Source organism: Triticum urartu, chromosome 2A (assembly GCF_056163025.1).
Source record: "Triticum urartu cultivar PI428250 chromosome 2A, HENAU_Tu73, whole genome shotgun sequence".
In the NCBI taxonomy this organism is placed as follows: Eukaryota; Viridiplantae; Streptophyta; class Magnoliopsida; order Poales; family Poaceae; genus Triticum; species Triticum urartu.
The window spans coordinates 351,727,556-351,739,994 of NC_141874.1; the positions used below are offsets into that span (position 1 = coordinate 351,727,556).

General features: G+C 48.9%; 1 protein-coding gene across 1 annotated transcript; it reads left to right on the top strand.

Annotated features, from left to right (window-relative positions):
• The first annotated feature begins 1,440 nt into the window (after positions 1-1,440).
• LOC125537082 (uncharacterized) lies at positions 1,441-5,444 on the top strand. The gene is made up of 4 exons (XM_048700376.2): positions 1,441-1,914; positions 2,626-3,405; positions 3,941-3,988; positions 4,069-5,444. Exons 1-4 carry the CDS (start codon positions 1,714-1,716, stop codon positions 5,122-5,124), a joined length of 2,085 nt encoding a protein of 694 aa, XP_048556333.1. The 5' UTR covers positions 1,441-1,713; the 3' UTR covers positions 5,125-5,444.
• Positions 5,445-12,439: the final 6,995 nt, after the last annotated feature.

A 12,439-nucleotide genomic window follows, 5' to 3' on the forward strand; every position in this document is an offset into this window, starting at 1 on the left:
CGCTCCACGAGTGGGAGGCCCACCTTCTGCACGAAGCGAACATCTCGGCGCCTCCAGACATGCACGTGCCGGGGCGGTGGAGGCTCAGCGCCGGGGGTGCCCCCGTCCCCCCGCTGCCCGACGTCACCACGCGCCCCGACCACTTCGCCGATGAGGTCGATCGCGTGTGGGCGTCGCTGCCGGAGAAGCAGCAGGCCCTCTCGGAGTACGCCGCCGACAACCACCAGGCGTGGGCGGCGTACTTCGAACACCGGCAGGCGTAGTGGCTGGCCTCCACCAACAACGCGCCGGTCGTGCGGGAGACGAAGAACAGCGACGACCGCCGCCTATGGTGGGGCGACCCCGGCCGCACGCTCAACGCCGTCCTCCAGCACCTCGAGGGCGGCAACGAGTCGCCATTGACGTACCCTGCCGCCCCGGTCCCGCGCCGGAGCGGCGGCCAATGGATGCCGAGGAGGACGGCGTCCTCTTCTTCCTCCTCCCGCTCGTCCTCCCACTCCTCCGGGTCGCCGGCGTTGTTCAACGTCAAGGCCGAGCCCACGGAGACGCTGCTCGGCAGGCGCATCTGCAGCGCCGGCATCGTCATCAATGAGGGCAGGTGCGCCTCCTCCTCGGCTCCTTCCCGCATCGTCAACCCGAAGACGGAGCCGGAGCTCGCCGCCGTGAAGACGGAACCGGGGCTTAACAACGCGGCGACCTTGAAGTGGGCGCGCGAAGACTGGGTGCGGACGGAGCTGGAGCGCCAGTGCCGCGCCCTAGAGCAGATCGCCACTCGGCGCCATGGCCATGACGTGGGAGGCGTCGTCGTTCTCGACGACGACAGTGACGACGACGCGCCGCCACCGTTCCGCCAGGGCGACCCCGGGTAGGGGTCCAGCAAGGACGGCCGTGTCAAGGAGGAGAAGGACGACGAGGACAACGGCGGTGGCGGCGACGGCGTCGACTTCGCCGCGCTCAGCGTGTTCTTCGGTCTGTAGTTGCGCCTTTTTTCTTTTAAGTATTTAACTTTGCTATGTAAAAAAATATTTAAGTCGCCTAAGTAATGTCATGTTTGCCGAATTTTAACCGAATCTTTGTCCCTTTGACCAAATTTTAGTCGAATCTTTGTTTAAAAAACTTTAAATAAGGCGTCTGGGGTGACCTTGGGGCCAGCGGCTGGAAACCCGATCACCCTCAAGCCGACTTTAGCGCCGGTTCGTCCCCATACGGCGATTTTACGAGCCCCTAGGGATCCAATGGCTGAAGATGCTATAATGCTCTTACTTGTTCAAAAAAGACATGTGTTTTGCAATATGATGTTTCAAAATCTGGAGAAAAAGGCGAAACACACCTCATTTTTCGAAAACAGACAACCTGAGAGCGAAATACTCTCCCGGCTGATCGACAAGCGATACATCAAAAATAGCAGGTGTGAAAACTCGTCGCGTCCTGCACGCCTCCGCGGCTTCGCTCCCTCTACCCCCTGAAAAAAGTAAAGAACGCAACACCCACCCCACCACCACCACCACCACCTCCCTCGCATCGATCGCCTCCGCGATTCCCAACCCAACCGAAGAGGAAACCACCCCAACCAATCAACCAACTTGGAGCCTCCCTGTTCTTCTAAAAAAAATCAACCAACTTGCCAACGAACGAGCGACCACCGACGGCTCCTCGTCGCCGCCGGTGATCGAGGTGGGCCCCGCAGGCCGGATCTCGGGAGGAGGAGGAGCAATGTCGCGGGCGTCGCTGTCGCCGTCGTCGTCGGGCGACGAGGAGGAGGAGGACGACGAGGGGGTCGACGGGTACCGCAAGGGCGGATACCACGCCGTGCGCCCTGGGGACCAGTTCTCCGCCGGACGCTACGTCACCCAGCGCAAACTCGGGTGGGGCAACTTCTCCACCGTCTGGCTCGCCTTCGACGTCGCGTCCCAGGTCCGTCGGCCGCTTTCCCAACCTTGATTCCACCCTGTTCCGACCGAGATCCTATCTGATCCTTCCAGCCCCCGAACCGGAGATGATCGCGATCCAGTAGTATCCTCCGTCTAATGCACGCGTGGTCTAGATCTCGTCCTTTGTCGAATTAGAGGTGGGTGGGTGGGTTGTTAAAGTCGAAATCGATTGGATCATAAGGCGGCGGCTGCCGACTCACTGGTCAGCTCCTTGTTGCGGACGCGCGCCCCTGCGCGTGGTCCCCGGAAAGGGACCGATGGTGGCTGCGTGTACAGTAGTATATAGGTTTTCTATTTACTAGAGTGCGGATTTAGTTTGTCATTTTTTTTCCCTTGGCGGGGGATTTGTTAATCCATTTCTGCTGCTACTGGGGAAAACATCAACTTTTTGATGACTGAATGATTAGCCTGGGTGGTTTTACATGGCCCAGTTAAATAGCCAATTATGCCGTAGAAAATTACAGTTACTCTTTTAACAAATTAAAGGTCTTGGACAGTTCTTTTAATGTTGTGTATAATGCCATAATGGCATTTAGTCACAAATTATGTTGGTTAACATGAAATATGTTCATAATTGAGTTGTTATGGTTAGCTGCATCTCTCTTAGCATGACCTGAATTCTAAAACGTTACAATTTTATTGCTTCACTTGTGCATAGGATGTGCTGATCATGATAATGCTCCCTTATTTGTAGAAATTTGTTGCTCTTAAGATTCAGAAGAGTGCACCAGAGTTTGCTCAAGCTGCTCTTCATGAAATTGAGTTCCTCTCGGAGATCACTAAGAGAGATCCTTCAAACTGTAAATGCACCATCCAGTTGATAGATCACTTCAAGCATGCAGGGCCAAATGGGCAGCATATCTGCCTTGTCTTTGAATTCCTTGGAGACAGCTTACTTAAGCTAGTACAGTACAACCGCTACAAAGGCATTGGACTGGGTAGGGTGAAGGAAATATGCAGGTCCATTTTGGTAGGTCTTGATTACTTGCATGGAGAGCTTGCAATCATCCATTCAGATTTGAAACTTGAAAATGTCCTACTTGTTTCAACAATCGATCCCTCAAAGGATCCCATTCGCTCCGGACTTAAACCTAATCTTGAGAGGCCTGAGGGGAATCCTAATGGAGAAGCTGTTCTTAACCCGATTGATAAGAAACTGAAGATGAGAGCAAGGAGGGTGCTCGCAAAGCTTGCTGAGAAAAGAAAATCAGCTGCAGAATTTGCACGCTCAGAAAGAAGCTTGGATGGGATTGACATGACATGCAAGATTGTAGATTTTGGAAATGCTTGTTGGGCTGACAAGCAATTTACAGATTTTATTCAGACAAGGCAGTACCGGGCACCAGAGGTCATTCTTGGTGCAGGATACTCATTTCCTGTTGATATGTGGTCGTTTGCTTGTATTGCGTTTGAGCTCGCAACGGGCGAAATGCTATTTACGCCCAAGGAAGGGCATGGGTACAGCGAAGATGAGGTATTTGTTACATTCTGCATTAACCTAACCCATGATGCTTTATGTTGTCTTTTGAATTGCCTTCAATCACGTGGCGCATTTGCAAGGTAGATTGAATTTGAGGAATGTGAAGAAACTACAATGTTGGCACATGATATCGTGTTGAAGAGTCAACTGACATGTTTATCCAAAGTATCGTTAATACAATGTACTCAGATTATATTGATATTCCAAACAGAGATGGAAGTCCTTTCAGATAACAAAAGGATGTTTGCTATGTTAACATGTACCTGCTAGAGTTTGTAGAGGGCTCCATTTCTAATTAGATAAGGAGATGAGACTAATGTACAGTTCTCGGAAATGTCACAGCATTATACTGTATTAGTTGGCATTTTTCTGTGGGCTTTGAAACACTTCCTAAAATAAAGTATATATACTTTGAATTTATTATATGATGTAGGAACTGGAAATAAATTTCCTGTCTGTACTAATATTTGTAGACGTTCCACTTCATATCTCATGCATTTTGTTAATGACTAAGCGTTCAATATTACAGGATCACTTGGCTTTAATGATGGAGGTCTTAGGAAAGATGCCTAGAAAGGTACATGTACTTTTATTCTGACTAAACGTTTTCGATACAATCAACAAACTCAGCAGTATATTTTTTTGCCACGAATTCAGATTGCTACGATGGGAACAAAATCGAAGGAGTATTTTGATCGCCATGGAGATCTGAAGCGGATAAGAAGACTGAAATTCTCGTCTATTGAACGTGTCCTAGTTGACAAATATAAAATTCCTCAATCAGATGCTCGGGAATTTGCTGAGTTTCTATGCCCTTTACTTGATTTTGCCCCAGAGAAGCGCCCGACAGCTGCACACTGTCTAAAGAATAAATGGCTTCAGCGTGATGATGGTAAGAATGTTACCAACATTGCTTCTAAGAGCAGTGATGTAACATGCAACTTCGGGAGCATGCCTGACAGTTGTGCCCAAAGAATTGATGCAAAGGGGAACACTAAAAGCAGTATCAACAGTAACACTGAGAATGCTGATGTGGTACGACCCACTGAAAGGATTTCCAACAGCAATGCCAAAAGCACTTGTGTAAATCCCAACACTGGAACAATCATGTATAAGGATGGAAACAACTCTGATGTAAAGCCCCACTCTGGTAGCATCATCACAAACAAAAATGCCAAAAGCTCCGATGAAAAGCCTTTCACTGGAAGCATCTCCAACAAAGATGACAAAACAGTTGATACAAAGCCCATCACTTGGAGCAGCACCAGCACTGACGACAAGAGCGTTGACACAAAGAGCAGCATTGGAAGCGTTACCAACAGAGATGCAAAGAGCATTGAAGGGAAGCGAAACATTCGAAGCGTTGTAAACAGTTATATGAGGAATTTTGATGCAAAGCGGAACACTGGAAGCATAGCCAATAGCGAAGTCAAGGACTTGGATGTTAAGCCCAGCAGTGGAGATATTGTCAGTGTTGATACCAACAGTACTAGTGCAAAGCCCAACACTGGAAGTGTTGAAAACAGTGATGTCACGGGTACTATTTTGATGGCGAACACAGGCCCTGCCAACAGCGGTGCCAAGTTACAGACTAACACTGACAGTGTTGATGAGGATGACACAGATTCGAAGCCCAATGTTGGACGTGTTGCGGCAAGCATACAGAGGCTGGAGAGCAGCATGAGTAAGGTACAAATCGGGAGATATCGATGAGAAAACCCATGACCAGTAACTTCTTCATCAAAGCTTGGACATGTTTATTGTGGAGAGGCATATTCTTTTTCGTTAGATTTGTATCATTGATTTGTTACGAGGTTAATAACTATGTATGGAGCCAACCTTGATCAAGACTGAGGACCTGGCAATCACCAGCTGGCACTTTATATATCTATATTCCTGCTAACTGTAAAAAGTTTTATATTTGCCCACAGAAAACATTTGGAGAGGTTCATATTCCTTATATATACCCCTGGACAAATTGTATTAATGCTCACAGAATATTTGACATTCAAGGTACATAACATTCTTTTGGACTTTGACTGGGCATCTTACATTTTCCACTGGAATGTATGTAAATATGTGCTGTACAGACCAAGGATTTACGTTGGTAAATATGTTGGATACACAGGAAGTGAATACGATCTGTATAATCTGGCTGGCTGCACAACAGTAATTTATGTTAATAATCTGCCAAATGGATAAGAGTTCAACCTACTTGTAAGGATGATGGTCATCTATTTGTTTGGCGGAGGGTCTAGCTTGGTACGAAATGTTGATATGCCTTGTAAGGCATCTCTAGCAGACCCCTTTTAGTCATGAGAACTGTCAAAATCCGGTGACTATACGGGTTTGGCCCCCTTTTTTGGGCCAGACCAGAGCCCGTATAGTCGCTCGGCCCATAAATGATTTTATGGTGGCCCACAAACTGCCCTCCTCCTCCACATGGTATATTTACAGGTTTGCCACGAGTATACAGGGCGAAACCCTATCCGCCCGCCTCCGGGATTCCCCAATCCCCTCCCCTATTTCTTGCGCTGGTGAGCTAAATCCATCGCTCCCGCCCACTGATCTACGACGATGTGGAGCTCTGGCTGGCGCGGTGGCGGTGAAGACCCGGAGCACAAGCGTTGCATCATTGCCGACGCGGTGCGCAAGTGCTCGGCCAAACGCTACACCAACTACAGGCTCTCGGTGCCGGCGTCCCTCCTCCGTCGCGAGACGAAGGAGTATGACTGCCGCCATGCACGATGCTTCGACGCGGGGAGCTCTTCGGGGGTGCCGCTGCTTTCGGGGCCCGACGAGCTTCCTCCACTCCGCGTCGTCAAGATCGAGCCGGGGGAGGAGCGCCCGCGCGGCCGTGGCGTCATTGGCCCGGAGGACTACCTCGTCGGGCCTGACGCGGACGCCTTTGACGCGGCGCTCGCCGAGCGCACTGCGCGCGAGCAGGAGGAGGAGGGCGCGTGTCGCTGGCGGGAGGAGGAGCTCAGTGACCTCTTCGAGCAGGCGCTCGCCGCTGCGCGCGAGTCCGACGCCAAACAGGCTGCATGGCGCCACGAGCAGGAGGAGCAAGACAAGAAGTACATCGATCGTGTCTCCTCTGACGACGAGTGAGCGCCACCGCCGCCGCAGCGTCGTCGCCGCACCCGGAGATTTTTCCTAGTATAGGGTAGGGCGACATCACAATGTAAAATAACTTTCGAAATGTAGCGATGATCAAACTATGAATATAGTATGTGTTCTTCATTTCGCCCGAGAATGCTTTCTTTCAAAATTTACGGTCTCAAATACGGGATCTGTTCGGCGGGAGCCGATTTTGCCCCTCAAACCTCTGATTTCTCGGCCCTTATCCATGATATAAGGGTCGCTGATTGTAACATCCCAAATTTTCAATTTGAAATGTTATACATTAGGTCATCTTTGCATATCATATCTTATTGTATTTTGGCTTGGTCCTATAAATTCTACGCAACTCAAGGACCCACGGAGAGAGTTGGAGATTTTGTTATTTTCATATTTGAGTTTTCTCGAATTTTGAAAAGAGGATCGTTTGATTTTAATTATTTTCTCTTTGAATATTTCTTTTATGAAAATAAAAGAGAGGGGATAAAATGACTTACTCAAAATAAAGAAATATTGGAGATTTAATATTTAAATCAAATTAAGTTTTTATTCGGAGTTTTATCGCTATTTTATTTGAATTAGGAAAAACATGCGTTTTTCAAAATTGCATTAGAGTCAAAAATAAATGTTCACCTTGTCCGGAAGATTTTTAGAGGACACGAAAATTTATTTCAGGATTTTTGGAATCCGTTTAGTATTTCTTTTCTTTGTTTTAGTGTGCGGATTTTTTTAAAAAAGTCAACCGACCTACAGGTCGTGCCCGAGCCGGATTCCTTCGGCCGGTGGCTGTATAAGCCGCAGCCTGAGCCGCCCCGAGGCCCAAGTCGCCGCCACCAGCCCACCCCGCTGAAACCCTAGCCCGCGCCGCCCGAGCCGTCGCCGCCGCGTTCCGCCGTCGTCGCCCGCGCCGCCGCCCGCTAGGCCGCCGCCCCGCGCCACCACCTGCCGTCGCCCCGCCGCCCCTCATCGCCTGACCCCGTCGCCGGAGCCGCTCGCCGCCGCCGCCGTTTCGTCGGACCTCGCCGGAGGTAGCCGCCGCCGCCCTCGGTTTTTGCGAGAAAACCGATCGGTTTTTTCAAACCCTAGATCCCTTTTTTTATTTTAGATCGTTTTTTTCGGTTTATTTATTTAGCAAACGCCCGTTCGTTCGTTCGTTTTAACAAACGGTTTTCACCATTTAACCGCAGATAGCGAACGTTCGTTCGTTAGTCTGTTCGTCAATTTTTCTTTTTCTCGGATTTTTCACGATTATTTTCGATCGCGATTTCTGATCCGATTTTCTTTTTAGTTTATCTTTTCGCTCATTTATCGGAATCAGGGGATTCAAGCGCCTAGAGTTTCATCTCGAAGCCCTCTTTTTGTTTAATCAACTAAACAAGTTTTTGCTACTGTAAAATTTGACTTTAGTCCAGATTAGTAATCGAAGCTTGTTTCTTTCGCAGCTTGAGTTTCGTTGTTTCGTTTGATTTGATTCTTTTTGCAAACCAGAGTTCTTAAGTTGAGCTTTCTGGTTAGATATTCTCATTTGAGTTTTACCCGTGCATCTTTGCTTGATTGCTTACTGTATGCTTATTTGATTGCGATAGAGTACCCGGAGTGCGAAGCGTGCTACTACGAGTCTATAGGTTTCACGGATCATCAGCAAGGCAAGTAACACTTTGATCATACCCCTTTACTACCCAGTTTTATTGCATTAGATCAATCCTCAAACAATTGCATGATTAGGATCTAATTAATATGTGGGTTTTGGGAAGTAGATGAGGTAGTACCTATTCACCTGTTTATTGTCAAACCTTTGGGAGTTACTTCTACGTTGCTTATATTGCTATGCTATGCTCGTAGACGTGGTTTGGGTTTGAGTGTATTCATGACATATGTGAGTATTGTTAATTAATGGTTAATTTAAGGTGGCAACTTTAATACACATCTGGGTGGATTGAGGCACCTGGGGAACCCAGTGTTGCCTGTATTTTTGGAAATCCCAGGGTACTGTGTGATTGTCCTATGGACCGCCACCCAGGCTCAAAGGGATCATAAGATTATTCATGCTAGAAACTTCCGTGTGCAGCCACATGCCATTATGGGCTCTGGCATAGTTGAGTAAGTTGTGGGAAACCTTTCCATGATGGGCTAGCAGATCTAGGGGATTGTAGGTGTACAGGCCTATCTATCGGTTAAGGGGACCTCTTCGGAAAGACTCTGTCTCAGTCATCCGTTTCTCAAACGTTATGTAGTGCGACAAACCAACGGAGGGGATCGAGTCTTGTGGGGAAAAGTGTGCAAACCTCTGCAGAGTGTACAAACTAATCATGGTTAGCCGTGTCCTCGGTTATGGACATCTTGAGTATCTAGTTCTCGGATTATCATGTGGATCTCATCACTCTTAATATAATTTGATTGGGTTTAATGATGATGCTTAATTGGGATTGAGTTGGGTGAACCTTTGTTGGGGAACGTAGTAATTTCAAAAAATTTCCTATGCACACGCAAGATCATGGTGATGCATAGCAACGAGATGGGAGAGTGTGATCTACGTACCCTTGTAGATCAACAACGGAAGCGTTTGGTTGATGTAGTCGTATGTCTCCACGGCCCGACCGATCAAGCACCGAAACTACGACACCTCCGAGTTCTAGCACACGTTCAGCTCAATGACGATCCCCGGGCTCCGATCCAGCAAAGCGTCGGGGAGGAGTTCCGTCAGCACGACGGCGTGGTGACGATCTTGATGTTCTACTGTCACAGGGCTTCGCCTAAGCACCGCTACAATATGACCGAGGTGGAATATGGTGGAGGGGGGCACCGTACACGGCTAAGGAACGATCACGAAGATCAACTTGTGTGTCTAGGGGTGCCCCCTGCCCCCGTATATAAAGGAGCAAGGGGAGGAGGCCGGCCATCCCCTATAGGCGCGCCAGGAGGAGTCCTCCTCCTAGTAGGAGTAGGACTCCTACTAGGAGGGGGAAAGAAGTGGGGAGGGAGAGGGAAAGGGGGGCGCCGCCCCCCCTCTCCTAGTCCAATTCGGACCAGGGGGGAGGAGGCGTGCGGCCCACCTCTGGCAGACCCTCTCTCTCTCTCCACTAAGGCCCATATGGCCCATTACTTCTCCCGGGGGGGGGGGGGTTCCGGTAACCCTCCGGCTCTCCGGTTTTCTCCGAAATCACCCGGAACACTTCCGGTGTCCGAATATAGCCGTCCAATATATCAATCTTTATGTATCGACCATTTCGAGACTCCTCGTCATGTCCGTGATCACATCCGGGACTCCGAACTAACTTCGGTACATCAAAACTCATAAACTCATAATATAACTGTCATCGAAACCTTAAGCGTGCGGACCCTACGGGTTCGAGAACAATGTAGACATGACCGAGACACGTCTCCGGTCAATAACCAATAGCGGAACCTAGATGCTCATATTGGCTCCTACATATTCTACGAAGATCTTTATCGGTCAGACCGCATAACAACATACGTTGTTCCCTTTGTCATCGGTATGTTACTTGCCCGAGATTCGATCGTCGGTATCTCAATACCTAGTTCAATCTCGTTACCGGCAAGTCTCTTTACTCGTTTCGTAATACATCATCTTGCAACTAACTCATTAGTTGCAATGCTTGCAAGGCTTATGTGATGTGCATTACCGAGAGGGCCCAGAGATACCTCTCCGACAATCGGAGTGACAAATCCTAATCTCGAAATACGCCAACCCAACATGTACCTTTGGAGACACCTGTAGAGCACCTTTATAATCACCCATTTACGTTGTGACGTTTGGTAGCACACAAAGTGTTCCTCCGGCAAACGGGAGTTGCATAATCTCATAGTCACAGGAACATGTATAAGTCATGAAGAAAGCAATAGCAACATACTAAACGATCGGGTGCTAAGCTAATGGAATGGGTCATGTCAATTAGATCATTCACCTAATGATGTGATCTCGTTAATCAAATAACAACTCCTTGTTCATGGTTAGGAAACATAACCATCTTTGATTAACGAGCTAGTCAAGTAGAGGCATACTAGTGACACTCTGTTTGTCTATGTATTCACACATGTATTATGTTTCCGGTTAATACAATTCTAGCATGAATAATAAACATTTATCATGATATAAGGAAATAAATAATAACTTTATTATTGCCTCTAGGGCATATTTCCTTCAACCTTCTCAATGTTTAACAACCACCATGATAGTTAAATTAAATTTATTCTTTTGTTGTAGGAAAAAATGGCTTTCCGCAAAACATATTAACCATACAGCCTCCACCAGCCTATATGCATGTAGTGATAGCATTATTCTGTTCATTACTCTCTTGTGTTACATTGCAGCATATTCCATGTGCTGATCCATTTCGGGCTGCAACGTATCATGTTGCAGACTTTTCAGACGAAGAGTAAGGAGCCTTAGGTCGTGGTCTTTCACTCAGTGATGCCGTTGGAGTTGATGGACTCACTTTATCTTCCAAGCCTTCCGCTGTTATCGTATTAGATGGCCTTAAGCCATATTTATTGTAATAAGTTCTCTTTTGAGACATTCGATGTAATAAGTGTGTGATTGCTACTCTGTTATAAATCCTCAAGTACTGTGCGTGTCAGCATTCACTACAAAAAAAGACACATCCGTGACATTTTGGGCCGAACGAATTTTTTTCCTGTCATACATATGACACTTCTATGACGATAATTGTGACAAAACCCGGTATCATCATAGATGTGGTGGGCTCCTACTTTTATGACAAAAAATCATGACAGAAAATGGGCTTTTCGTCCTGGGTGGGCCGGAGACGCAGCTGCATGACATTCTTTGGGCCGTCCATGATGGAAAAAACCGTGGTAGAAGCGAGGGGGAGGAAAATTTCGGGGAGTTCCCGGTTACTGTGGGAGGTCGGGGGCCGAGCGATGCGCGTTTCTCTCATACACGTACGCGCGTGTGTGCGAGGCGTTGGCTCTAACTAAACCCGAGCGAGGCGTTGGCTCTAACTGAACCCGAGCGATTGCACTGTAGGCTACGCGTTACTGAACCCGAGCGAACGATCGATGGCTGTTAACTGAATCCGATCGAGCGATTCCTTCGCTACTGCTGCTAACTAAAGCTGATCGATTGGATGCACAGTGAGCGTTGCGTGGGGGGGGGTTGGATGAACAGTGAGCGGTGGCGTTGCCTCTGGATGAACAGGACCCCGTGGTGTGGTGGAGGGCTGGATGAACAGTAGACGGTGGAGGGGTGCCCGTGGAGGGGTGGTTGAACAGGACGCCGTGGTGTGGAGGGCTGGATGAACAGTAGACGGTGGAGGGGTTCCCGTGGAGGGGTGGTTGAACAGTAGCCGGTGGAGTAGCGCGCGGTGGAGGCTGGATGAACAGGAGCCCGTGGAGGCTGGAGGAGGTCGACGGTAGCCCGTGGAGACTGGAGGAGGTCGACAGTGGAGATGAACAGTATCCCGTGGAGTCCCGTTTTGTGGTACGCCACACCCCTCCCGATGAATAGGACCCCCGTTTCGACCGTAGCGCTCCAACACAAGTCCGTTTCGTCCGTTTTACGGTACGCCACACCCCTCCCGATCAACAGGACCCCCATTTCGACCGTAAGAGGTCCATTTCGTCCGTTTTGCGGTACGCCACACCCCTCCCGATCAATAGGACCCCCGTTTCAACCATAGGAGGTCCGTTTCCTCCGTTTTACGGTACGCCAGACCCCTCCCGATCAACAGGACCCCGTTCCGAACATAGGAGGTCCGTTTCCTCTGTTGTGCGGTACGCCAGGCCTCGTTTCCATCGCCTGTTCCGTCCAAGCCCTCCCGATGAACACGGCCACGCATTCCGTTCCGACCCAGCCGGTTGGCTCCCACGCGTTCCGTTGCCTCCCGATGAACACGACGCATTCCGTTGCCTCCCCATGAACACGACG